Source organism: Eumetopias jubatus, unplaced genomic scaffold (genome assembly GCF_037043125.1).
Source record: "Eumetopias jubatus isolate StellerSeaLion01/CBP00866 unplaced genomic scaffold, mEumJub1_p1.0 scaffold_9, whole genome shotgun sequence".
In the NCBI taxonomy this organism is placed as follows: Eukaryota; Metazoa; Chordata; class Mammalia; order Carnivora; family Otariidae; genus Eumetopias; species Eumetopias jubatus.
In genome coordinates this window covers 80376557-80404223 of record NW_028274815.1, presented here as the reverse complement: position 1 = coordinate 80404223, position 27667 = coordinate 80376557, and the positions used below count along the sequence as shown (strand labels likewise).

General features: G+C 42.4%; 2 protein-coding genes across 5 annotated transcripts in view; one reads left to right on the top strand and one right to left on the bottom strand.

Moving 5' to 3' along the window:
- The window catches only part of TBC1D8 (TBC1 domain family member 8), a 100866-nt gene extending 85779 nt beyond the window's left edge, over positions 1 to 15087 (top strand). For all 3 annotated transcript variants that reach the window (XM_028103855.2, XM_028103854.2, XM_028103853.2), the window contains 6 exons: positions 341 to 409; positions 2664 to 2904; positions 3272 to 3337; positions 11935 to 12024; positions 12441 to 12538; positions 13990 to 15087. In XM_028103855.2, the coding sequence (XP_027959656.1) occupies positions 341 to 409; positions 2664 to 2904; positions 3272 to 3337; positions 11935 to 12024; positions 12441 to 12538; positions 13990 to 14451 (1026 nt within the window). In that variant the 3' untranslated portion in view covers positions 14452 to 15087. The remainder of the gene's footprint in view (positions 1 to 340; positions 410 to 2663; positions 2905 to 3271; positions 3338 to 11934; positions 12025 to 12440; positions 12539 to 13989) is intronic.
- A 795-nt stretch (positions 15088 to 15882) lies between these two features.
- On the bottom strand, positions 15883 to 24219 carry RPL31 (ribosomal protein L31). 2 transcript variants are annotated; one of them, XM_028103851.2, is made up of 5 exons: positions 24120 to 24219; positions 23605 to 23711; positions 17817 to 17942; positions 16393 to 16505; positions 15883 to 16075 (listed from the first exon to the last, which is right to left on the bottom strand). In XM_028103851.2, the coding sequence occupies exons 2-5, from the start codon at positions 23709 to 23711 to the stop codon at positions 16044 to 16046; spliced, it is 378 nt and encodes a 125-aa protein (XP_027959652.1). In that variant the 5' UTR covers positions 24120 to 24219; the 3' UTR covers positions 15883 to 16043. The 2 variants fall into 2 exon arrangements, with proteins under 2 accessions (XP_027959652.1, XP_087882690.1); XM_088026564.1 differs by lacking the exon at positions 24120 to 24219 and adding an exon at positions 18041 to 18188 and having other exon boundaries at positions 23605 to 23692.
- Between the last annotated feature and the right edge of the window lie 3448 nt (positions 24220 to 27667).

Below are 27667 nucleotides of genomic sequence, written 5' to 3'. Positions count from 1 at the left end.
AAATGAGGTACAATATAGAAAATGCCTGGCACAGAAGGCTTGCAGTGTTAGTTGTTCAGGAGGAACTTCCTGCCCCAGCCTCGTCTTTGCTAGAGTTTGACTTCCATTAGAACTCACGCATTTGTCCTGAGGCACTGATGTGTGAATTGGCAAGGCTGAGGGTAAACACCTTGAGAAAATTACCATAACGTGATCCTGGCGTCAGAAAGGAACAGACTGCTCTGGTAGACAGGACCTGCGCCTGGCATCCCCCATGAGCAAGAAGAGCCCCCCTGTTCCCTCTGATCCTCCCAGGTGCAGGCAGAGAATTCACTCCACTGCTGTTGGTTCTTTCCTCAAGCTCCGCGTTGTTATCCCGGAAGTCTCCATTCCTCCTGAAGACCTGGAAGAACTCTATGACTTATTCAAGGTAGGAAACTCTGGGAAGATGAGGGAGTGACAGGCCCAAGCCCACGTCAGCTGCCCCACCTGCCAGCTCCGTCTTCGTCTCGCTTGCCTACGGCTCACACGAGCACTGTGCTCTGCAGAGGGCCTTCCTTCCGTGCTGGTAGCCCGTTCCACACTGTTCTACACGGAGTTCCCAGGCCTTGGTGGATGGAACAGTGACCATTACTGACATTCCCACCTCCTATGCTTTGTGAGGACTCTTAACCCCCATCATACATGTAGCATATTTTTATATTTGGCTGGTACATGTGCTACTTTATCTTCTATTTTCCCTCCATACTGTTATTAACACTTTTCCATGTCGCCACATAGTCTTACTTATTTTAAAATAGCCTTATAATCTATCAGATTGGTAATAGTAAATAAACCATATTTCTAACATTTGGCTATTTAGGTGGATTCTCAGGTCTTGCTACTTAAATCACCCAGCAAAGAAAATTTTCAGGTGCCCTGCTGGAAGCATCCTTGCTTGAGAGTGGATAGAAGTGGGGCAGGGAGGCAGGCACAGTGATCCGCTCCTGATAGCCTGGCAGTGAGTCCCCCAGCCCTACGTGCAACTCATCAGTGGTGCAGTTTCTGTGGGGTGGGGCCCCTTAGAGATGCACAAACCAAACTGTAGCCTGTATTACTAAAATGTATTTGATTTTTCAAATTTCAGTTCTACTGATGATGCCTGAGAGTGCTCATTTCCTACACTCCACACCCACCCAGCTTTTATTATAGATCTTTTGCAGTTTTGCTAGTCTTGTAGAAAATTGCATTTTATTTTAATTTAAATTTGTTTATCCATTAGCAAGGTTGAGTACCGTACAGATAATTGTGTACTTCTTTGTATCACCTGCTTATATCCATGGTCTTTTTTTTTTTTTTTTTTATCGGTTTGTTTTTCTGTAGGATTCTGTGTAAACTGATTGCATCAGTCCTTGGCTTGCTTACTTATAACTTTTCTTGGCAGGATTCTGTGGGTCTTAAGCATCACAGGATGCACAGATACACAATGGACTTTAGTAGTGTGTCTTGGGTTTTTAGGAATGGAAATTCATTAGACTGTTGTTTCACACTGAAAAGTTCTTGTGGTATTTTTCACAATTCTGCAAAGGCTATTCGAAGAACTTGGCTGCCAACAAATATGACAGTAAAATTATAAATGGCATTTTGGTTTTCATCCAAGGATCTGTGCTTACATATTACAGCCTCCATATTCATTTCCACGCCACCGTGATGGGGGGAGGACACTGAAATTGTGCAGAAGCCCGCAGTCATTGGGAATTACTTCAGTGAGCCGAGATGTCCCAAGAGGTGACTTAGCGTGGGTGTAAGAGATGCGTTCTAAAGAGGCAAACCTCAGGGACAGGGCCAGTTTTGATTGCTCTAGTTGTCAGTGTATTCCCAAGACTTTGAATCACTTTTTTTTTTTTTTTTACTTCCAGTTTTTTGAATTGTTAATATATTAATCTGGTTCAAAATTCAAAATTTATAAGAAAGTATGCAGTAAAAAGACTTGGTTCTGGGGCGCCTGGGTGGCTCAGTTGGTTAATCATCTGCCTTCAGCCCAGATCATGATCCCAGGGTCCTGGGATCGAGTCCCACATTGGGGACTGCGGGGAGTCTGCTTCTCCCTCTCCCTCTGCCTCTCCCCCTGCTTGTGCGCTTGCTCTCTCTTTCATGCTCTCTCCAATAATAAAATCTTAAAAAAAAAAAAAAAAAAAAAGACTTGGTTCTACATGTGAGTCCCCACCTCTACGTTCCCTCCCCACAGGCAACCAGGGCAACTGGTTTCTTCTGTATTGTGTAGATCTGTCTAGCACTTTTTTGTTTTCAGATGTGATTTGATGAGAAAATAGCAGAATAAAAATTAGGTCTCCTAGAATTAAAACTATGGCAGCTGAACTGCACATTGAAAAATGGTTAAAATGGTAAGTTTTGTTAGGTATTGTGTGCTGCAATAAAAAAAAAAGATTCTAGAGAAAGAGGTCAAAATTACATATTCTTGTGGGCAACAAGTGTAAGATAACAAGGGAGATCTTTTGATCTAATGAGATTGTAAATACTTTAATTTTTTTCATTTGTTCGTGTTATAATGTTCTTATTCAATACATAATTTACGAGGCCAAGTGAGTCCTGAGAGAAGGCCAAGTTAACCTTGGCTTTTAAACGTGCAGCCCCCCACAGGTGCCCCCATCTCTCACAGATCCCTCTCTCCCTCTTGTTTGAAGAGAGAGCACATGATGAGCTGTTACTGGGAGCAGCCCCGGCCCATGGCCCCGCGCCACGACCCCAGCAGGCCTTATGCAGAACAGTACCGCATAGATGCCCGGCAGTTTGCGCACTTGTTTCAGCTTGTCTCGCCATGGACCTGTGGGGCCCACACGGAGATCCTCGCTGAGAGGACTTTCAGGCTCCTGGATGACAACATGGACCACCTGATCGAATTCAAGGCATTTGTGAGCTGTCTCGGTAGGACCCTGTGGGTCTTCATTGTGTAGTGAGTTAATTTGGGACAGGAGTCTGTGAACACAAGACAGGGTGGACCATGGAGCAAGCAGATCCACACAATGAAATGTATTAGGGACTGGCCTGAAATTAAAATCTTTCAGAAGGTATGAGGCCAGACAAAATTCACGAGGTTATCTTGCAGCTCAAGAGTGACCTTGTATGTTTTCATTTCAAACACTGTGTGTCTGGGGGAGGGGCAGGGAAGTATTGGGTGAACAGGTACAGACCGCACTGAGTTCCCTCCTCCCAGTGAGTTTGTGTCACAACAAATATACTTTAACCATTTGCATCTACTCATTCTCTCTCTCTTTTTTTTTTTTTTTGGCAGATGTTATGTATAATGGAGAAATGAATGAGAAAATCAAACTGTTATATAGACTTCACATTCCTCCAGGTAAGAAATTCTACCGGGAAAACGTAGGTTCTGTTCTGCTTTGACACAAGTTAAACTTTGTGCGTGACTCTGAAGTTGTTCTCTTTTCAAATTTCATTTAGACTTGAGTCAACAGATGTTTCCAATCTGGGGTTGCTGATAACAAATTTTCAGTACTGGACTGTATAGCCTGTGACAGCGGTTGCCAAACTTGAGGGTGCATCGGAATCATCTGGAGGGCTTGTTAAAACCCAGGTTCCTGGGCACCGCTCCAGAGTTTCCGGCTCCCTGGTTCTGAGGACCACGCTTTGAGAACCACTGGCCTCTGGAATGTGTGGGGAAGCAGACCCTGGTTGCCTTAATAGGTGGTTATTTAAGCCTCCTCTTTTGAAGGACGATTCCATTCGTCCAGCATGTTAAGACCATGCTTCCCTCAAGTTTAAGCAGGTAACCGGGAACAAAGAAATCAGTTTTGAAACCTATGAGGTTATACTTGGCCATAACCTTAAGGTATTCCTTGGATCTTTGAAAGTCGCAGAGGTGGCTTAGTAATGCCAACATGGTCTCTGGACCCCAGTGCCGTGGTTCTGGTGTTGGATGGGGCTCCTGACAGAACTTCCCAATGAGAGAGACTAGGAAGGAAGTTTTTGGGGCCACGAGATCCTGGTGGCGTTTAACCAACACCTCTAGAAAAGTTGGAAATGTACATGGACATCATCTGTGGCTTTCTTGGTCCGCTTCCTGAATTGAGCCATTACTGAACTGGCATATGGTCTGCAAGTTTCCCCGGGGAGCTTTCTGTAGCAGCCACCTTCCTCCACCTTCCCACGGACTCATTATTGACTGCAAATGGCTTAGCATCCATGAAGTTCTTTGCCTTTTATGCCAATATAAGTTAGTGAGTTTTTCCTTTAATTTGCCTTTATTTTTCACAAATGTCTTCCTACTAACATAGAAGACATGCATAATTATTCCTCTACTAATATTGTTGTCACTCTTCACAATCATCATCTGTGTCTGGTATTGCTAAATAGGACATGACTGATTTTATTTCATTCAATTATTCTCGATTTTTAAATAAGCATTTTATTTGGGGATAATTTTAGATTTGTAGAAAAATTGCAAAGATAGTAAAGATGGAGTTCTCATTTTTTATATATCTTCATTCAGTGTTATATTAGTTTCCGGTGTACAACAGAGTGATTCAACAATTCTGTACATTACTCAGTGCTCTTAATCCCCATCACCTAGTTCACCCACCCCGCCACCTTCCCTCTGGTAACCACCAGTTTGTTTTCTGTAGTTAACAGTCTGTTTCTTGGTTTGTCTCTTTTTCCTTTGCTTGTTTGTTTCTTAAATTTCACTTACGAGTGAAATCACATGGTATTTGTCTTTTTCTGACTTATTTTGCTTAGCATTATACTCTCTAGCTCCATCCATGTTGTTGCAAATGGCAAGATCTCATTCTTAGGGCTGAATAATATTCCACTGTATTATATATGCACCACATCTTCTTTATCCATTCATCAGTCGATGGACACTTGGGCTGCTTCCATAGTTGGGTTGTTGTAAATAATGCTGCAATAAACATAGGGGTGCATATATACCCTTTGAATTAGTGTTTTTGTATTTCTGGGGTAAATGCCCAGTAGTGCAATTACTGGATCATAGGGTAGATCTATTTTTAATTTTTTGAGGAAACGCCATACTGTTTTCCACAGTGGCTGCACCAGTGTGCATTCCCACCAGCAGTGAACAAGGGTTCCTTTTTCTCCACATCCTCGCCAACACTTGTTTCTTGTGTTCTTGATTTCAGCCATTCTGACAGGTGTGAGGTGATAACTCACTGGAGTTTTGATTTGCATTTCCCTGATGATGAGTGATATTGAGCATCTTTTCATGTGTCTGTTGGCCATCTGGGTATCTTTGGAGAAATGTGTATTCGTGTCTTTTGCCCATTTTTTAATTGGATTATTTGTTTTTTGGGTATTGAGTTGTGTAAGTCCTTTATATATTTTGGATATTAACACTTTTTCAGATATGTCATTTGCAAATAACCTTCTTCCCATTCCATTGATTGCCTTTTGTTTTGCTGATTGTTTCCTTTGATGTGCAGAAGCTTTTTATTTTGATGTAGTCCCAACAGTTTATTTCTGCTTTTGTTTCCGTTGCCTGAGGAGACCCATCTAGAAAAATGTTGCTACAGTTGATGTCAGAGAAATTATTGCCTGTGCTCTCTTCAAGGATTTTTATCGTTTCAGGTCTCACATTTAGGTCCTTAATCCATTTTGAGAGGTTTTTTTTGGTGTATGGTGAAAGGAAGTGGTCCAGGAGACTTTTTCCCATTGGATATGCTTTCCTCCTTTGTTGAGATTAATTGATCATATATTTGTGGGTTTATTTTTGGGTTTTCTATTCTGTTCCATTGATCTATGTGTCTGTTTTTTTTGCCAGTACCATACTGTTTTGAATTACTACAGTTTTGCAGTATAAGTTGAAATCTGGAATTGTGATACCTCCAGTTTTGTTTTTCGAGATTGCTTTGGCTATTCAGCGTCTTTTGTGGTTCCATACAAATTTTAGGATTGTTTGTTCCAGTTCTGTGAAAAATGCTGCTGGTATTTTGATAGGGATTGCATTAAATCTGTGGATTGCTTTGGGTAGTATGGACATTTTAACAATATTTGTTCTTCCAACCATGAGCATGAAATGTCTTTTCATTTCTTTGTGTTGTCTTGAATTTCTTTCATCAATGTTTTATGGTTTTCAGAGTACAGGTCTTTTACCTCCTTGGTTAAGTTTATTCCCAGGTATCTTATTTTTGGTCAGTTGTAAATGGGATCGTTTTCTTAATTTCACTTTCCGCTGCTTCATTATTAGTGTATACGAATGTGGTAGATTTCTGTACACTGATTTTTATATCCTGTGACTGGACTGAATTCATTTATTAGTTCTAGTAGTCTAGTAGCTTTTTGGCAGAGTCTCTAGGGTTTTCACTATATAGTATCATGTCACCTGCAAATAGTGAAAGTTTTAATTCTTCCTTACGGATTTGCATGACTTTTCTTTTTGTTTTCCGATTACCGTGGCTAGGACTACCAGTAGGATGTTGAATAAAAGTGGTGAGGGAGGACATCCTTGTTCTTGACCTCAGGGAAAAAGTTCTTTTTCCCCATTGGGTATGATGTTAGCTGTGGGTTTTTCATATAAGGCCTTTATTACATTGAACTATGTTCCCTCTAGACCTACTTTGTTGAGAGTTTTTATTGTGAATGACGATGCAGGGCTTGATCCCAGGACCCCGGGATCATGACCTGAGCTGAAGGCAGATGCTTAACCGACTGAGCCACCCAGGCGCCCCTAACATTTGAATTTTTGATGCAGTTAAAGAAAAGTCTTAATAATGCAGACAACCTAAAACCTCTATTTAGACATCAGTTCGCTTAAGGCCATGAAAATCCACAATACATTTGGCTCGTTTTAATTTAAATTAAATATTTACTTTCCATCATAACTTTTTGAGTAAAGGCGGGACAAACACATTAGTGGGGGAAAAAATCTAACTCACTAATTAGGAAGTATACTGAGGATTACAAGTTTGAATTTGTATGTGCAGAAAGTCATGTCTCATTTGCCAGATGAGGGAGACATGGTACAAAACAAAGCCTCAAACATCCACCTTGTGCGGAGCTCTTGGAACTCTGCAAGGGTATTATGGAGGGAAAAGGCTTTTGTGAGCTTGCTTTTACAAAGGTATCTGATGCAACTCAGGAAGCAAGGAAGTGCTAAGCCCAGGCCCTCACAGTTCCGGAAGAGATCTCTTTATTGGCTCCATAATGATTGCAACAGTATGTGTTTAGCAGAGGAAATAGAAAAGAAATAGTCCAGATGATGTGATGCTATATCAGGTGAAGTCGGGCTCAACAGTATTCCAGAAGATTATTAAATCAGGGATTTTCACTGCAGATTGATAAATCTACAGATATTGGTCATTTTGCTTAGTTAATTATACTAATTGGACGTCCAGAAGACCATTTCCTGGAAGAACATTAGATTCCTTAGAAAGAAGCATCAGAGCAAGCTACCGAGAATGCTATATTGGAAATGGTAAATGAGCACAAAGTAGACGCAGGAGGCTCTCTGTAAGAGCATACCGAGCCTGGAGCTGATGTCACCAGCTCCTCCCGGAAATGCTGAGATTTAGGGAATATGTTGTTATGTTTGCACAGCAGTTTCTCCACAGGGGTCCTGCTGGTCTGGACCTATCTTCAAGTGTTCAATCTAAATCAATTTGGGCTGCTCCAGTCTTGTGTTCTTTATGTGAAGAAATAGGTTTCTTTTTGAGGCCTTACAGACACCAAAGTGCATTGCTGTTTAAAGGAAGGGTTTTGTCAAGAAGTGGGGTAAAAGGAAAAATCTTACAGATAATTCCAATTTGCCATTTGATTAAAGATAGTTTTTTTTAAAGATTTTATTTATTTATTTGACAGAGAGAGACACAGCGAGAGAGGGAACACAAGCAGGGGGGAGTGGGAGAGGGAGCAGCAGACTCCCCGCGGAGCAGGGAGCCTGATACGGGGCTCAATCCCAGGACCCTGGGACCATGACCCGGACCAAAGGCAGATGCTTAACTGAGCCACCCAGGCGCCCCAAGATAGTTATTTATTTTTTTTTTAAGATTTTATTTATTTGACAGAGACACAGCGAGAGAGGGAACACAAGCAGGGGGAGTGGGAGAGGGAGAAGCAGGCTTCCCACGGAGCAGGAAGCCTGATGCGGGGCTCGATCCCAGGACCCTGGGATCATGACCTGAGCCGAAGGCAGACGCTTAACGACTGAGCCACCCAGGTGCCCCCCAAGATAGTTATTTTAAAAAGGATTTCATGTTGAAAACCTGAATGGACTTAACTGAAAACTGAAAGCACACATGAAAATATATTAACATGTGCTAACAAAGTTTGGATTCTAAGCAAAAATTCAACCAAGAATGAGGTTTTAAATACTTAATCAGTGATGTTTAGCCAGTGTTAGAATTTGAATCCTTGAAATGTAACTATAGACAAATATAGCAGTATCTGTGTACGAAAGAGGAAAAGCTTTATTTTGAAATACTCAATATAAAAATATTAGTGGGCGCCTGGGTGGCTCAGTTAAGTGTCTGCCTTTGCTGAGGTCACGATCCCAGGGTCCTGGGATGGAGCCCGCATCAGGCTTCCTGTTCAGTAGGGAGTCTGCTTCTCTTTCTCTCCCTCTGCCCCTCCCCACTGCTCATTCTCTCTCAAATAAATAAAATCTTTAAAAAACATATTAGATTCAATCCAGTCACAGTAGCCAAAAAAAATTCAACATTACATTTGTCACTAAGGGAGAAGCTGTTTTGATTACACACTTTAAGTAAAACACATATGAGCCATTCAAATTCTTGGTAATGACACTTGCTTCCACCTCTTGTCCGAACAGTTCTCACTAATGGTGACAGCTTGTCTTGAAGAGGTCATTATTTAGAAGTCCTAATAATGGATCCAGCCAAGATCAAGAACTTCTCTCAGAGAATGGATAAGTCAGTTGGAGGAAATAATGATTCTGATAATGCATGACATGCCAAGGAAACTTACAAAGGTCAACTTTTCACAGGACACAGGAAAATGATAAGACTGCATTCTTGTTTAACAATTTAAGACTGATACCAACTACATCAGAAATGACACCAGGCACATTCACTTTGGTGATGGACCACTTAAGCTACACAAAAGATCTGTCCTTTAGATTGGAGCTGAAAATGCAAAAGAGGATTTTGAAAAATATGAAAGGTGTAGAATACAAACCTCCTAAAAACTTTTGTGATATTGTAATATTGCACTGAACATTTTAGAAGAGCTAGGTGCTGAAAATCCCCGGTATTACCTAAATTGTTAAGCCACTAAAATGGATTTGATCCCAGCATCCAGTACTTGTTACATCTCAAGTGATTTTTTTTAAGATTTATTTATTTGACACAGAGATCAGAGTGGCAGGCAGAGGGAAGAGGGAGAAGCAGACTCCCCGCTGAGCAGGGAGCCCGATGTGGGGGCTCAATCCCAGGACCCCTGGATCATGACCTGGGCCGGAGGCAGCCACCCAACCAGCTGAGCCATCCAGCACCCTCAAGTGGTTTTCTGAGACCCAAGTTGGATACTTTAGTTGGTTTTCCTATGAAAAACTTGGGTATATTGGAATTCCTAATTAATCCAAATGCAAGTCCTGGCTGCTATAATTTGATTTCTGTTTTCAACCACTGTGGGAGGGTAGGAAGGCACTATTCTGCTTTTGCAAGAAAAAACATGGTGAATGGTATTATTTTAATCACTGTAGTGTCTCACCTGCATCTGAAGGCCAAATTGTGTTGAAAGCAGTGTACGTACTCTTCTACCAGAGATTAAAACACAGTAGAACTGGCTTTTCCCCTCCATGAGAATCCCATTTAGAAAGTGATGAAGATGGTGGTGGTGGTGACAGTGATAGAGAATGAAAACTATGCACCCCAACTAATCCAATTCCCTGCTGGCATTTATTGAAGCCATGAAATTATCTACCACGTTAAAACAAGTTTGAGCTAGCAAATGTAAATCCTTCAAGAGATGTTCACTTGTGCAGTATTTGAAGTGAGACACCAAAAACTTTAATAGAAATGTCTCGTAATTCATTTATAGTCTTGAATTACAAGACTATATTACTTGTATCATAAAAATGTTATGAAAGTTCAGATACCTCATGTAGAAAGGTCAAAAGGACATTTAAAGATTGTATATAAATAACCTTTACTACTTTCCCTTAATGCAATTTATCTATATTTCTGGCCATCAATAACTGATAACGGAGTTTTTTCAGTGAGCTCCAAGCCTCTTCCAGTGTCCCCTAGTGTACAGTCTGGGCAGTGATGGTTTCCATGTTACAGACTGCAAAGATGGTTGGCTGGCCTTTCTGGCTCCTTGCAACTATTGAATCTTTACCTGTCTCCTTTCTGGACACTTGCTCTCCACTTGAATTAACCATTCCTCTCTCTGTTCCCATGACATTTGGTTGTATTGGTCTTCTGTTAGAGCATTTTGTTAGTGACTTGTACAGTTCACCTTTGAGGCATAGGGACCCAGTATCCTCTTGACATCTAGCAACTGTTACCTAAAAAATCTGTTACTATCATGACTGCCCCAAGGACCATCCAGGCCTTAATAATTTTCCTCCTATTCAATATGAGTGGATGCTCACATGTGCCACTGTGTAGAATTTTTGTACAAGGTTGGAAAAATGACTTTATATGTTACAGAAAAACCCCCAAACCCAAAACTCCAAACTCATCCCACCCCTCAAATGCAGGAAACTCATCTAACTAGGAAGGAGAGTAGCTTATCAAGGCTTTGGTGCCACCTTGGGGATATTTGTTGGATTACCAACTGATTTTTGCCTTTTATTTATTCTGAGTGACTTTACTAGTAAATATGAGGATCCTGTGTCCATAATACTTTGTAATTATTTGTAAGAGCTTTTTGATCTATAATTCACATATACAGTGCATTCTTTTAAAATATACACAATCCAGTGATTTTTAGTATCTTTAGTTATACAACCATCATCGCAATTTTAGACATTTTCATCACCCTAGAAAGGCCCATACCCTTTGGCTCTTGCTCCCAGTCCATCCGTTTTGCCCTGCTGTCTTTAGAGAATTGCCTATTTTGGGATATTTCTTATATATGGAATAATGCAGTGTGCCATTTTGTGTCTTGCTGCTCTGTTTTCAAGGGTCATCCGTGTTGTAGCATGTCTCAGTACTTATTCCTTTTATAAATGAATTTGATAGTCCCTTTGATAGGTATGCCCTAATCCATTCATCAGTCGGACACGGGTTTGTTGCCACTTGGCTCTTGTGAACAATGCTCCTATAAATGTGTTCAAGATAAATGTTTGTGTACAAGTTTCTGAGTGGGTATGTTTTCATTTCCCTTTGGTATATACATAAGAGTGGAATTTCTGGTTCAAATGGTAACCCTATGCTGAACTTTTCAACAAACTGCCAGACTGTTTTTCAAAATGGCTCTGCCATTTTCTATTACCAGCAATACAATGTTCTGACTGTATTTTTGTATATTTCAAGAAAACTTGTAATTTTAGATAAAATGCTTTGGATTCAGTAATGTTTTCAATTGGTAAAAATTTAGCAAGTATAGCAGTATGTGCTCACTATAGAAAAAATGCTATGAAATTGAAAATTACTCCACCATCCAGAAATCTAATTGTACATTTATTTCTAGAATTTATATGTATATGTATACATATATTTGAAGTTTTAGGAAAAGGATTTTATTACATTTTCCCAGGTCAGTATTGGCAATGTCCTGTGAGTTTGTATTTCATTAATTAAAACAGTATCTGAATAAAAAAAAAAGGCATTACCTGGTCTGTAAGATGTTTTCTTTACTCTGTATCCAGATGGTGCTTGGCGTACACCTGGGTTCCCGGTCCCTGCAGACTCTGCAGCCTGTAGGCTGCTGGCTTAGCCTTTACTTCTTTCTTACATAAAAAGCTAAATTACAGTTTGGGGTAAGATGGAATGATTTGTTCAATGTAACTTTTTTTTAAAGCACTCACTGAAAATGATCGAGACAGCCAGTCACCATTAAAGAATCCTCTATTGTCGACGTCAAGACCCCTGGTTTTTGGGAAGTCAAATGGTATGTACCTCTCTTCGTTATCTTCCAGCAGGCACACGCTGCAACCGTTAGCAATTTCACAGCTTAGAAGAGGACTTACCTAGTTCCCTCCCTCCTGTGAATCAACAGCCCACTGCTTTCAGAGGCCAGAAACCTTTTTAAGTTGCAGTGTCCTGGGTGATGCCCCGGCCCCCCACATCTATTCCTCTAGCCTAAGGTTTCAGGGATTCTCTTGTAGCAAGAAGTCACCCAGCCACCACACTCCATTCACGGTCCGTTGTAGATCAAACTCTCTCCAATATATAATCTCTATTTTCAGTTTGTGTATGCAATTTGCTTGGTGGAATTGCTCCCTCACCACCTGGTTCTACCGATGTTCCTTTTTGCTTTCACTGAATTTTAGCTTAAAGTTTATATTGTGTTTCCTGTGTCTTCAGGTGATGCAGCTGATTATCAGAAACAGCTGAAGCAAATGATTAAGGATTTAGCCAAGGAAAAAGATCAAACAGATAAAGAGTTGCCCAAAATGAGCCAGGTATGGACTAAGTGCAGAGTTAAAGGTTTTGCCAAATGATCTGTTCAGAGGTAAGCTTGATAGTTAAGCTGGGGCCCCTCAACGTCCAAAGCCATAATCAAAGGATCGTCTAACTTCCAGGAGCTGAATGTTGTGGTGATTAAAAGGGAACTATTTAAATTGTGATCCAGATACACTAGATATTCGAAACTTGTTATTAACAGGAGGCTGTGCCACATCCTATCTTTCAGGTTTTTATATCCTACTCCTCCTATATTCACTTAGGTTGCAATGATTTATTGCCTAGAATTGATAGCATTTGGGGGTGGGGGGCACTGTGGACACAGCATTCTTCCCTTAGAAGGGATTACTGTTCTCTCCAGTTTCTCAAAAATCATTAGCTATGTAATACACATTACTGATAAGGCTCTTCAAAACCTTTGAGCAGTATCTAGACTACATTGAAATGCCATGATGGGGCTAGGTTTTTATTTGAAAAAGATTCCTCCCAAAGTTTGTAAAATGTAGGCTTCAAGTTGGAAATGTTCCTTTTATTAAAGGATTTCATTCTTTTTGGTGGTAATGTGTACTGTGAACCTTCACGAGTGGAATTTAGCACACAGTGTTTCTTGGTCTTTTTTGACTACAGAATATGTGGCATTAACACTTCCTGGAATATTTCAGAAGTGTTGGGGAGTTTCATGTTTTCATTCTACCTCTTGGATATAGTCACACTGCAATTCTGTTGATCAGTTACACCTCAATTAAAAAAAGTCAAATCTCATCCCCCAGCGCCACCAGTACTAACATTCTGATATACGTCACGTCAGTTTTTGCTATGAACAAAAATAGGCTGTCCTAACACCTTGCTTTCATTTACTTCAAAATCGTGGAGATCTCTCCTAAATTAGTTCTCAACCATGTCCCTATTCCCAGAGTAAATATATAGCTAAGTGCCACTGGAACTTTCATCACATTACATTCATATTCTCCCAACTGAGCAGCAGTGTGGCTGTAACTTGAAAAAGCATCAGGCATCACTGTTTTATTTCATTTTACAGCTTTTAGTTACCCCATCGTATTCCTATCAGATGAACAAGCTATAATTTTATTTAGTCCTAGTATTTAAGCTGTTTCTAACTTTGTTCCTATTGTAAATCCTAGATTAAACATCATTATAAACAAGTCTCTCTAGCTTTTGGATCCATTGCTACAGATTGATTTGCTGGATTAAAGGGTACACACCTTTGAGTAGTCGCTGTCTAGACAAATAGCACACTTTGAAGTGTGTGGTGAAAGTCCCTGGGGTCACTGTTAGTAGTATGTTCTCAGAGTAGAAGGGCCAACTGCCTTTTCTTGTAACCTGCTTCTAAGAGTATGATGTCGTTTTCTCTAAGAACTTAGTATGAAGTTTAAAAAAATGCATTATACTTCCATCCTGGTTATGCTGCTCTATGTACTTTTAATTCCAGAGAGAATTTATCCAGTTCTGTAAAACTCTGTACAGTATGTTCCATGAAGATCCAGAAGAAAACGATTTGTATCAAGCCATCGCCACGGTAACCACCCTGCTGCTGCAGATCGGGGAAGTGGGGCAGCGAGGCAGCAGCTCTGGAAGCTGCTCCCAGGAAGGCGGGGAGGAGCTGCGGGCTCCAGCTCTTTCTCCCGAGCAGGACTCGGTTTTTGCAGACACCAGCCCTGGCAAGATTGTCCAGGACTCCCAGACATTTCCTGAAGAGGCAGAAGGGGACTGGACTGTGTCCCTTGAGCATATTTTAGCTTCACTTCTGACTGAACAGTCATTAGTCAACTTTTTTGAAAAGCCGCTGGACATTAAATCCAAACTTGAAAATGCCAAGATCAATCAGTACAGTCTCAAAACTCTGGAAATGAGCCGCCAATCACAGCCTGAACTCAAGCTGAGTAGCCTGTAGCAAGAGAGCGGGTTGCAGAGACGAGTCTGCCATACCAAAGCACGGAGCAGTTTTGTGGGTTGTCAGCCCTAAAATTCAGATTTTAGTTGAATTCATTCTGAGTGTATCTTACAAGCTGGGTATCTGGATAAGCAACCTGACAGCCACAGCTGTGGCCAGGGGAATTGATGCAACCCTCAAGCATTTCTATTTATTACGAGAATTATTAGTTGGTTATTACAGTGCTATAGGGTATCCATACATTAGTTCCCTTGATGCTGTGACTTGCAATTTCACTTTTATCAGATTTGCTGAAATTTCAGGGCACTTCTGCTGTGATGCTAGTATGACTTCGTTCTCAGATGGAACAGAAGAGTCAAATGTATCATACTAATAAACCACAGACAAAAGCCCAAGCTCTCATTTTTCACTTGGATAATGGGAGAGAGGTCACAAATCAAGTTCACTTTCAAGATCCAAGAGCCACTATCTGTGCAATTGTATTTGGCTTTTTTTGCACTAATTTTGTTTCAATGCTGGTAATTGAAACCATTTTAATATATTTGGTTGTATTCACTTTGTCCTTCCAAAAATGTGTACAAACCATGCTTTCAACGTTGGCCTCCAAGTTTTTTAATAAATAAATTTTTGTATTGACTTGGTTCTTATAATTTATACTCGTGTCTTGCCACTCCTCCATGAATTGTGCAATACACAATTGTGCAATACACGGTAGGTGGTCCTTAACTCCCACTGCCTGTGTACTACCGTCACCCTTGGGGCTTCAAGAGGGACCTCTTCAGAGCAGCACTCAGTATGTCAGGGGTGTTAAGAATCCTTACTACACTGCTTTCAGACTGAACTCAGCTGATTTTTAACCCTCCTCTGAGCTTCAGGTCCATGTAAACTGGGATTAAAAACACTTCAGGGGGCTGTTACAAAAAGGTAAGCTGAACATATGAATTGTGCACCGAAGCCATATATCTGATTACCCATCAAAAATCAGACTGTTCTATACCTTTTGACAAGCATACTCAACAGATATAAACAGCTTAGGGACATACTATCAAATACAGTTCATTAAATCTATCAGTTACATCATTTAAATTTGTTCAAATGTGAAAAGTGGCCAAAGGTAATTGAGTTCTACATGCCAGTCTCCAGAAAATGTTCCTTAGAATTAACAGTATACCTCCAATGTCCCAGATACCTAAAAGGTTTTCCCAGGCCAGCACATCACCTTTAAAAACATGCTTAGGCTCTACCCAAATACTCAGAAATCCCAGGGGCTAGGGGAAGGGGCACAGGCATGCCATTTAGGAAAAGCTCTCCAAATGATCCTATGTAACTGGAACTGCACAGAGATACTACAGCTGACTATTGTACTACATGGGTCCACTTATATGTGGATTTTTCTTTTTGATAGAGTACCGTAAATATATTTTCTCGTGATTTAATGTTTTCTCTAGCTTACTTTATTGGTAAATTTTGGGTAGTTGACTATAATCTGTGACTCTAACCTCCATGTTCTTCAAGAGTCAACTGTATACTGCAACTAAAAAAGGAAAACCAAAACATGAAGCAGTTTTATACCTTTATTTGACAATCAGCGATTAGTTCTCATCCACATTAACTGTCTGTAGATCTGCAAAAGAGACAGCCAGTCAACTTCCATACCCACACCTCACACTTCTAACATTCCAAAAACCTTGTCTTGAAGTGTTTAGGCTAGTATTCTACCTTTTTACAACCCAGATATGGACCTGTTTTGTATCTTCATCCGTTGCCCCACAGCCTAACATGAAGGTTTACTGATTATGCCTGTTACGCATTTCCCTATTAGAAGGATGCTGGGTATATAGACGCACAATTAAGTATTTGTTGAGACAGATGAATCTGGGTTCTAAAGGGTAAGGATGCGTTTCTAACCCAAACAGCTTTGTAGGATGGAGTAAAACTTACTTTTGAAAGTGGTGACAGGTACATAGGTAACCAGTGTGTAGAGCTTGTTTGGTGAATCTTCATCCTCGTTACGTTTTCTGGACAACCGCACGCGGATACGGTATGGAACATTCCTAATAAAAATATGAACGTGCTGCTTGAGTCAATGCTTCCTATAAGAAAATAGCTGCCAACGGTATTGACGCCTATCCCCACATCTGTAACATGCTTCTAATGCTCTGTCCTTTATGTGAATCTGCTCAGGTGCTGCAGGCCCAGTTCCCTGGAAAATATACGTCCCCACAGGTGGACGTTAAATGCTACCATCTCAGGATATATACGGGTCTTAGCGGGCAGCAACCACTGATACTCAATCTACGCAGAAACACAGGCTCAAACCTGCTAGGTCTTTCCCCTCTTATCACCAATACCCACATCTTGGTCACAGGATTTGTCTATATTCAATGTAAATTTGCAAAACACCACTCTGCACACTACATTCAACAGAGAAGACTAAAGACTGTTCCGTTCCCCTCTCTCACACACAAGCCTCTCCTCTCACCAACCACAGCGGCATTACGGTGGCCTATCTCCTTTAATTGGTCTGAGGACACAAAGTGTTCCAAAACTCAGGACTCCTCTCGGCTTTTGTGACACCAGTCCCCACCTCCCCCATCATCTTAAGGGACCTCTTTGGCCACTCCTTTATCAGACACATCTCCTCTATAAAAATGCTCACTGCTAGCACGGCAGGGCTGAATCTCAGGTCTCTCATTCCAGTGGTGAAATACCACACAGATGCAGACAGTTGTGTGCCCCCCCGCCCCGGCCTCCTAGTCACCTAGGTCTACTCCAGCACCTTACATCACCCTCCACAGCAAAAAGCACACCCTTTGGCACTACTGACAACTGGGTCGGGGGTGTTGTGGGGGTGCTGCCTTGTGCACTGTGGAATGTAGAACAGAGCCCTTGACCTGTGGAAATCCCCAGGAATGACATCAAAGATGCCCAGCCCCCCCACCAGGGAGGGTGGGCAAAACTGCCCACTCTTAAAAAAACCACTGTGTCAATTATTTCCCATTATGTCTAGATGCCACATGGTCTATCCCCTTCCTAACTCTCCATCCTCATTCACTGTTCAAGTCACTTATTCTAGTCCACCTTCACCACCTGTTCCCAGCTCGCACCAAATTTGTTCTTCATGTAATGCTCTTACTCAGCCCTCACACTGCTGGCTCCTTCATCACCTGGGTTTCCGTTCAAATGCCACGTCAAAGGGCTTCCCTGCAGATGCTACCCCACCCTTTGAGCCATCATCATTTTAAGGAAATACTTCCATATGCATTAGCTAATTATTGAACTTACAGAAACTGTGCAGAGTTGATTTAAAGCTAGTGTAATTATAAAAGTTTTCTAAAAAAAAAAAATTTTAATAATTTTAGCACCTTATTCCTTTGGCCCAGACAGCTTTGTTGAGCCTGGTGTCAATGCGCACATCTGGAGTTCCCATCTCCTTCATGGCAAATTTCCGGATCTCTTTGAGTGCCCGAGGGGCACGCTTCTTAAAACCCCTGAGATTCAAAGTCAGTAAATGAATTAAATAAGCACAAAATTAAACGAAATATGTAACGCGCTGTCCAATTTTCATAAAACAAAATCTAAACCAAACCTTAAGGTAGGAATAATCCCCTTTTCCACTACTGTATAACGCCCAGCAGGTGATATTAATACTGGGGACACAGAAAACGCACAATCCACTTTCAGTGATGTGGGATAGGAGCTCTGCAGATGATCCTGAGAGATGCTGACAGGATATGCTTGAACATAAAATACACATACTATAAAAGTGTCTTCAGATCAAAATATAGATTGTTATATCTTAAGACATGGCATGTTTTTGAAGATCATTCAATACTAATTCAAAGGTTCATTATTAACTTGGTCTTGGCTAAAACTGTACATATTTCCTCTTGACAACAGTTAATTCTATGAAGCTGTCGGCATGTGTTAGGCACTGTCATTAACTCACGTCTTATTCCAACTCTTAAGTACTATTAACTTGTTGTTTAAATGAGGGTACATAAATTTATTTGAATTTCATATTTTTTAAACAATGTGAAAAAGCCAAAACTTTGCTACAGGCTGAAATGGTCAAGCATTTGGACAAGTGAAGGCCATTTCCGGGGGTGGGGGAAAGACCCAAGTCTAAAAAGGTGTCCCCACCACCCAGGACTGTGAAGGTCAGAGAAGGGGCCAGGTCAACCATTCACCTCTGTAACCCAATGCAGGGCCCGGCACATACTAGGTGTTCCACTTTTGTTAGATGGGAGTGAATTTTATGAAATCCAATAAAAGTAACACAGAGCATGCTACAGTGACTTAACTCTGCTCTGAAATCTGCAGTGACCTTACATGCCTACGAAAGATGACTGCCTTCCCACCCCACTCTGCCTCTTCTCTCACCGTCTCCCCTTCTGCCCTTTGCTCTACCCTCATCAGCCTCCTTGCTATTTTTAGAACCTATCAAGCAAGCTCAGTTCATTCACTTAAACACTTGACCATCTAGAAATGCCTGAAATAACAGCAGTAGGTCCAACAGACAAAATCCAGTTATTCAGGTAGCTTATGCAGGTGATACATGGAGTCCATGAGATAGTATCAAGTACTATAGAGAAAAATAAACCAGGGAAGAGAAAGAGGGAACATGAGGGAAAGCGAATTCAGGTTTAAATAAGATGGCTAAGATGATCCTGGAGTTAAGATCTGCAGATCATGAGGGCAGCCATTTAGACATCTGTGAGAAAAGCATTCAGGCAGAAGGAAAAAGTAAAAAATAAAACCAGCTACCCTGAATCAGGTACGTACCTGGTATGATTAAGAAAGTAAGCAGCCAGCTCATGTGGAATCAGAGCAAGAAGTTGGGCTTTTAGAATAAGATGAGAAGCCAGGAGGGTTTCAGAATGGACCGGGTGCTTGGGGGTGAAGGAGGGAAAACCAGGAGCAGGGAGGTGCTAACTGTAACCATTCAAGTGAGAGAGAACAGTGGTGGGACCAGTGCAATTGATAAAACTGTGGAAGGCAGAGCCAAAAGGACATGCTCACTTGACAATGACTAACACAGGGCAAGCCACAAGAGAAATGGGGAAGTCAGGAGAAAAGATGAACACTAGAGTTTGGTTTGCGATGCCTAAATACCCAAATGAACAGTAGATTTATGTTTGAGGCCCTAAGACCAGTTGCTATTACCAAGCATGGATGGAAAACAGAGAGTCCTGGGGCTCTTCAACATTAGGAGAATGATGGAAAGAGGATGTAAGGAGGAGGGGTGCCTGGGTGGCACAGTCGGTTAAGCATCTGATTCTTGATTTTGGATCAGGTCCTGAGATTGAGTCCTGCGTTGGGCTCCATGCTCAGCATGGAGTCTACTTAAGATTCTCTCTCCCTCTGCACCCGCCATGGCGCTCTCTCTCTCTCTCTCAAGTAAATAAATCTTTAATTTAAAAAGAGGATGTGAGGAGGAACCACAAAGTTAGCAGCTACAGGAGCAATAAGAAAAGCTCAGGACTGGAATCTTAAGTAAAACGAATAAGCATTTCCACAGAAAAATGAAAAATAAACAATCGCTACCCAACAAAGAAGGGCTGAGAAATGGCCAAAGGATTCAGGTCTTCACTTGGGAGTTTTATAACAAAGCACAAAGTGCCTGAAAAACTTGTTTCACACCTATAATTTTCACAAGTCCCATCATCTGTGTGGCCTTTAAAACTGCACCCTTTACCCCACTGACTTTCCACCTGGCACTTTTTGCCTTTTTGTATCTAAATTTCTTACTAAGTAAACTAAAAAGATAGGGTCTTTGATTTCCTGATCTGCACAGCCCAGGACTGTGCCTAATACTCAGTTAAGTGCTTGATATGCTCCCAAAACGAGGGAAGGAAACGTGGTTACTCCCAAGCAGGATTAATGCACAAAGGCACTGGATTTTTGACCCAGAAGCTATCTCAGAGACCCCAGGTGAGACACTGCACACGACGGTTCCTTGGCTCACACACGGGTATTCAGTGAAGTACCAAGCCCAATGTGGCTACTACTGCACATTTAAATCCCTCATAAAAATAGTTTTCCTTAGAAATGCCCAGTGCAAGAAATTTTGTTCCACACTTCAGTGCCTGAATGGACTGTTTTGCTGTGTATCATGTGCTATCAAAAATACCCCCAAATAACCACATCAAAACAGTGCCTTCCACAAGACTCAAGAGGTTGCTGCAAATGGCACTGTGGATCACACGAGAAATCCAGGTGTGGCAATAACCCCACTTATGCACAATCTGTCTGCAGTGGCTCCCGCTATGAATTCTGGAACAGTAACTATCCCAGGAGTTCAGAGTTAGTACTGTAGTCCATTTGTTAAATCAAATAAACATTCTCCCTCAGGCATTCAAAATATTAATGTGAGTCACCCCATCAATCACTAATGAAGAGAGCCCACTTTAGGAAAATAATAAAGGAAAACTCAAAGACAGATACCAGTTTGCCTCGACTAAAACTATAATCATTTTCCTTAACTAAGAACCTTGGAAGGCATGGCTTGGAATTCTAGGCTAATAAGGAGAGAACAAAAATCTCTCAGACTCTTCAAATTCCTTCCTGGGGCTACTGACTTGCATACCCCCAGGAATTGCATTATATCAGGTATCAGGATCTCCCAGTCAGAGGATTCAGAGGCTGACTGGCCTCGAATGGAACGCCAGCAAGGGAAGTCACTTTGGTTCTTGAACTGGATGCTTGAACAGCATCCAGTTCAAGAACTTTCAACAAGAGTGCTGGTATCCTACAAGGAGAGATTCATGGTTTTGGCCATTTACTTCTGAACTGCCTGCATTTTCTGAGAAGACCGCGCAAAAGAAAACAAGACAGACTTCCAAGTGTTTCAAATGAAGACTGAACAAGTGCTCCTCCCCAACCGTCACCTCATCATCTTTCAAGTCCACTGCTATTTCAAGATCTATCCAATGAAAGAACAGCGATATGGTATCCCTTATCTGAATATGTACTTACTATTACATTGTGCATTTAATGTTACCCAAGATTAAAGTTAAGAAAGGGAGAGAAACATGAACTTTGATGTTTGCTCACTGTATTAGGGCAATCTGGCCTCTCTGCTGATCTTCTAAAAACCGTACTAAGACAATTTCTCAAAGAAACTTATTTCTAATGACTTAGTATGACTCTGGCTAGTCCTCTGTATTGTTATGATTCTGGGGCTAATGTTCCTGTGTGCAGGAACGTGACTGGAAGAGGAATGGCAAAGGAGAATTCTGTAGTATGCCCTGGAGTACTGCACTTCTCATTGAATAGAGGTATATACATACAAAATTAGGAGATGGGAAGCAGGGTTACCAGCTGACCAGGTCTCATTATTTTTCTCTGGGCCAATTACTACTGAAATCTCCAGCTGAAGGTTTTGGGGACAGAACGTCCACTGTTAGGGACTTCACTTCTATCCACTGACAGTTTGAAGGCAGTATCAGCCAGAACCCAGAGATGTTCCTTTCCTGTTTCTGCACACGTAGGCCTTCCCCAAAGCTCTTCAACAACATGCAAACCTACTTACAGCCACCCCTCAGCCCTGGCCCATGACTTCCAGGGGACAAAGTTAAACCAATCTCGCTCCATGTTTCTGGTTGCCAGTCATACTCTGCCATTTTAGAGAATGTCTGTTAAGGGGACAAGAATTTGTGTGGGTCTTTACCTTAACTAGTTAACAAGGTGGTGTTTTTTTCCCCGAAAGGCAGGGACTGTAAGTTAGCCCAGGAATTTTGCTACCACTTTCCTCTATTACTCTGAGGAGCTTAATATCGAAATTCTGACCTTAGACACTTGGTCCTCAAGAGCAGAACATTCAGGAGACAAAAATAAAGGGCTCCAATATAAAAATCTATAGGCGGTTAATTAAAATTTGGTCTTGATTTTAAAGTTGTATTTTTAACCTGACCAGCTGTGTGGCTAGACTGCTGCAGCTAATATGCCAAACAAAATTAAGTGTTTAGGCACTAATAGGCTCCACATTAGAATGTTATTTTTGAGAAATTTTGCCAACAGACTCTACAGCATGGAAAGCACCCAAGACTTAAAAGCCAAACACCTTTCCAGCTTATTTCAACGTTGTTTCTATGTAAAGATCAGTGTGCAAATATCACCTCAATGCCTGAGAATCTAGAATCAGTCACCACCTCATTTCAATTCTGTATTTGCTTTTGGTGTCTTTTACCTATTGAAACATTTTGTGAACTTTTAATTAAGGAAAAATTATCTAAGTCCAAGTCAGTGAGACTTGAGAATCATATGAGCCAAAATAATTCTTTCTTTAGCTTAAGGTTACTTTGTCTCTCTTTACAAGCTGTGATGAAGCCAAACAGGAAATATACATACGTACTAGTGGGGAGAAATGGGCTTGCTTGTGGATGTAGGTTTTAAAATGAAATTCTATCTTTAAAAAAAATATTCTAAGTGACAGTATTCAAGAAAGATTTGGTCCCATTCGCAGCAGTAAACACATATGCAGAAGGGGGGAAAACTCACTAAGCCTAAGGACTAAAAACCAAACCCTAGACAAAAAAAACCACGAACTACAACATTCAAAATCATTCGCAATATTCTCGTACATCACAAATCCCCAACACCCACGTATCCTTTGCACAAATACTGCCCCCTAACTCCACTGATACGTTCTTTTTGTCTAATAGTCTCCTGGTATTATCACTCAACCAGTATTAGTACATATTTGTGTGGGTCAGGAACTAAAGTATAATCTTTATGTGTTCACATCCTGGGCTGGACACAGTTTTAGTTAATTGGTCAGCTTTAGACATTTTTTTAAAAGCTTGCCTTCCTTCCTATACACATCTTTTACCCTTTAGCTTGCCCAGGTTTACCCAATTTACAAAGCGCCGAGTGAAATGATTTTACCACCACCAAGTTCCCCTCAACTGGCTCTCCCAGAAACTATTACTCAATCTTTTGTGTCCAGTCATTAACCTCTGAGGATTACACTTTAAACCCTTTAAACTTTTAATGGGGGCCATGGAATACAGATTTGGGCTTCCGAAGAAGGCCCAATTTCCAGACCACCTAGCTTTTCAACAACTAGACAGACCTCCGAGTGACAACTAAAAGCGTGAGTTCGGGAGCCCCCAACCAGCAAGGCACCCGGCCGACTGCAGGGATACTCACACTCCATGGATGCGCTTGTGAATGTTGATGGTGTATTCTCTGGTCACTACTTCGTTGATGGCAGAACGGCCCTTCTTCTTCTCGCCACCCTTCTTCGCGGGAGCCATCTAAACCCAGGGACAAGGAAGTTCAGAGCAGAGTGGGAACCAGCACAAGCCAACTCCTCCCTCCCGAGCCCGGCCTCACGCTGTCACCCTCGGGGCGCGTCCAGGTACAGAGGGCTCGGCCAGGCACCTGAAGCCCCAGGTATCGGCAAAGCCAAGCCGGTCACCCAGCGGCGAAAGCATCCGCGCCCCTCAGATGCTCCCGCCCCGGAAACCCCTGCAGGCTTGTCTCCCTAAGCCTGGCCAGTCTCCCCTCCAGGCTACGGGAGCCCCTAAACAGCACGGATTCCCGTCTCCTCAGAACGCGGAGTCCCGGGCCGGCCTAAGAGAAATCTCGCAGTGCGGGTCAGCACAATCCCGAGAGAGGATTGAACCAGATTCCTGAAGCCGGGTCCCCGCGCCCATACTCACTCTGCCGGGCCCTGGTTGGAAAGGAAGAGCGCGCGGTATTGTGGGAGAGGGAAAGCAGCGTCACAAGTACAACTTCCGGGTCGCGTGGAGGCGCTTGGAAGGGGAGAGGCGAGGCTACGACGTAAGCGGCGCGCGCCGGGGGAAAAGCGAGCGCACTTCGGGGGCGGGGCTCCTGGGGCGGGCCGCGGCTGCGCACTCCGGCCGCGCTCTCAGCACCCGGTTGCTAGCCGCTTAGTTCCCTCCTCCGCTTTCCGAAGGCGCGGTATTATCTCTCGCCTCTTGTCCTAAGCCTTCAGAGGAAATTAGAGCCAGGCCCACAGCTGCATGGGAACAGGACCAGGAAAAGAAGACGCTCGTTTGTTTTTCCTATTCTCTCATTGATTTGGCCACCGTTTGCTGAACCTGAGTGCGGTGCGGTGCGGGGCTGGCTGCACCGAGGGAAGTCGGAGACAGCTGCCGCCTTGGCAGTGCTCACGTTGAGGAGGGACACTCCTGAACGCGAGTGCTTACTGTCCTGGACCGTGGAGCTACCCGAGGGTCTTGTCTGGCCCGATGCATGGGTGGGTCGGGGTGCAGAAAGCAGGGTTTGTGCTGCGCTGGAAGGATGGGCAGGAGGTAGCCAAGCAGAGAAGTGGTGGAGCGAGGCAGGTGACGGGTTTGAAGCAGTACGGCTTTCTAGACTCTAGGCCGGGAGGTGAGATAGTGTGAGTTTGAGTATTACAGGTAATGAATTGTCAGGAGGGCACTGCCATGATCAGATTTGTTTTAGAATTAATTCAGCTACACTGAAGAACAAATTAGGAGCAGGGGGGGAAGATAGTAGGAAGGAAACGAGTAGAAAGAAACTACATAATAGAGACAAGGAGGATCTGAATTAAGGCAGTTGCAGTGGGATTAGAAAGAAGCAGACTGATTTTATAGTTAAACAAGGAGGTAAAATCAAGAGGATTTGGAGAGAGAAGACCAGTGTAGACTCTACATTTAAGAGGTGTGGGAGCGGAGGCTGAAGAAATCAGTAACCTGTCATTAGAGCAATAGGAAAAGACTTACTTGGAAATATTCTAAGTCAGAAGGAAGCCAGAGTGGTCAACAGGTTCTACATGCTACAGAGTTCAAGTAAGGCAAATATTGAGATGGACCCACAAGTTTCTCCAAACAGGAGAGTATCAGTGATATTAGCAAGTTTCACTACTGGAAAGTAGTCGGAAGTGGGAGTGGGAAGGAGCCAGATGAGGACAGAGTAAGGAGTGAGTATGGGGGTAAGCTGCTTTCCACCTCTGCTGTCTCTTGGGGCATAAAGCCTGGGAGAAGACATACTGAGGGAGGGGAGCAAAAGGCAGGGGACCTGGGGAAGCATTAGGCAGTCGGGTTGGACAAGTAGCTTAGATATATGAGAGACGACAAGGAGATCTGAGGAGGTGCCCAGAGGGATCATTCTGGAGCTTCTGAGAGACTAATAACTGGCTGTCTCCAATCCAGGGATTCTAAAACAGTCACTTCGACCCATGGACCTATGCCTTCTTTATTCTTGATGAACTCCCTGACTTCACAGAAGCACACCATTCAGTGGCTTAAGACAGGGAGGATGAGAGCTAAAGTTTTTGAGCCCTCACATATCTGAAGGTTTTTATTCAACCCTCAAATTCATTAATACTTTCACTTGTATGGAATTTCAGGTTGAAAATAATTTCTCCCCAGCGTTTTGAAGGCATTCTCCATTGTCTTCTTTCAGTGTGGTTGTTGAGATGTCATGTGTCACCCTTTGTGATGTTTTATTTTCTCAGAAACATTTCAGGATCTTGTATCTTGAAAGTTGTGAAATTTCAAGCAAATAGACCCCCCCACCCCCAGTGGAAATCGACAAAACATCCCTTTCAGCTCTCAACTGTGCTGCTTTAAGTAAAGGTCAGACAATAAAAAACCATTTGGTTTGAAGGGGGCTGATAATCATGAGCCTGGCTGGGGCTCTCATGTTTCAGTCTAGCCCTGTGGGCTCTTCCAGCTTCTTCCCAGCCAAGCCTCAGGGGTCAGGCCAGTCTACTGCTGGCCTCCCACAGACCAAAACCTTTAAGATGAACTTTGTGTCCTTTGTAAGTGTCCAGTATTTGTTGGCTGGGCTTCTCTCCCATGTCTTTTTACTTTTAGTGATTACCAGGGAATCCTTAAAAATGAGACAGGATCTGAATGCTTCCCTGTGGGGGCAGCAAGGAAGAAGACTCCGGTCTCAAGGGAGCAACAAACCCTAAGTGCTGGAGGGTCTTCTGGGGCAGATTTGTGCTGGGCTCAGCTGGAGGGTCCAATGGGACTTCCTAAGAAAAGCCACTGGAAGATTTTTGAGATGAAAGGGGTGTGGTGGTGCAAAAGGAAGGCGCTAAAGGAAGATGTGTTCAGTAGCAGCATTCCAAAACTTGTGTATTCCAGAGTTCACATTTCAGCCCCTTCTCATGAGCCAAGACTTTACAGTTTTCCAAAGACAAAGGTCATGGTTTTTCTGGAAACAAGACAGGGTTGCAAAACAACTTTTTAATGAGCAAAATTAAATGAATCAAAAGCTTGGGGATTAAACTTCCCCTGATGTTATGTGGGTTTAAAGAAATGTGGCACAATAAAGAGTTTTCTGCGTTTATCCAGATTCTCAACATGTATAAGATTTAAGCAATGCTAAATTAAATTAGTAGCATGCTATACTCCACCCTCTTTCAATGGCTTCCAGCTAGAAACTCCTAGGACAATAAATATGCTGTTTCCATTAAAAAAAATCTTGTTTTACTTAGAAGGATTCTGACAGCCAACTAAAATTCAAATACAGAAAGATCAGATTTATAAACCTTTGAATTTACAAGACAGTTCAATTACAAAATGGTTCTAGTTTCACACAGACTTTTTTGTGGTGGCTAAATATGGTGAATCTCCTGATCAGATGGGGGGCCCCCAAATGTGTGGCGATGATCTTGTGGAAGCCCGTGGCGTGGGCCGTGAAAGGCTTCACCCAAGACAAAATAAAGGATATGTTTATTGAATACACGGCAAGGGAGCAGTGAGCAGGATGGCAAAGGAGAGGGTGTCTGCAATGAGGTAGTGGGTGGGGGCTGTTTTCTAAAGAGGGAAGGTGAGGAGGTATGGTGATGTATGGAATTTTCCCTTTTTTGGTAAGTAGCCCATTGGTTAGTTAGGGCCTTTGGATATTTTGAGGTGGGTCACCTGCTAGGCCTGTCTGTATTCAGCCAGGGGGTCGCTGTGGGCCCTTTCTACTTTACATTGCTCAAGCCTGTTTGCCTACAAGCAGCTTCTACATTTTTGTTTTATTTATTTTTAATTTCATTTTAAGTAGGTTCCACACCCAATGTGGGGCGTGAAATCATGACCCAAAGATCAAGAGTCACATGCTCCATTGACGGAGCCAGCCAGGCATTCCCAGACTTTTTGTTTTAAAAAGAGGGTTCATGGGGTGCCTGGGTGGCTCAGTCGGTTAGAGCATCCCAACTCTTGATTTCGGCTCAGGTCATGATCTCAGGGTTGTGGGATCAAGTCCCGTGTCAAGCCTGCTT

What these genes read in the sequence shown, in the direction of transcription:
- RPL31 (XM_088026564.1), bottom strand. An exon ending in GGGATTATTCCTACCTTAAG is followed by an intron (nt 17,943 to 18,040) that starts GTTTGGTTTAGA and finishes TTTGAATCTCAG; the next exon opens with GGGTTTTAAGAAGCGTGCCC. An exon ending in ACCTGTCACCACTTTCAAAA is followed by an intron (nt 16,076 to 16,392) that starts GTAAGTTTTACT and finishes TCTCTTTTGCAG; the next exon opens with ATCTACAGACAGTTAATGTG.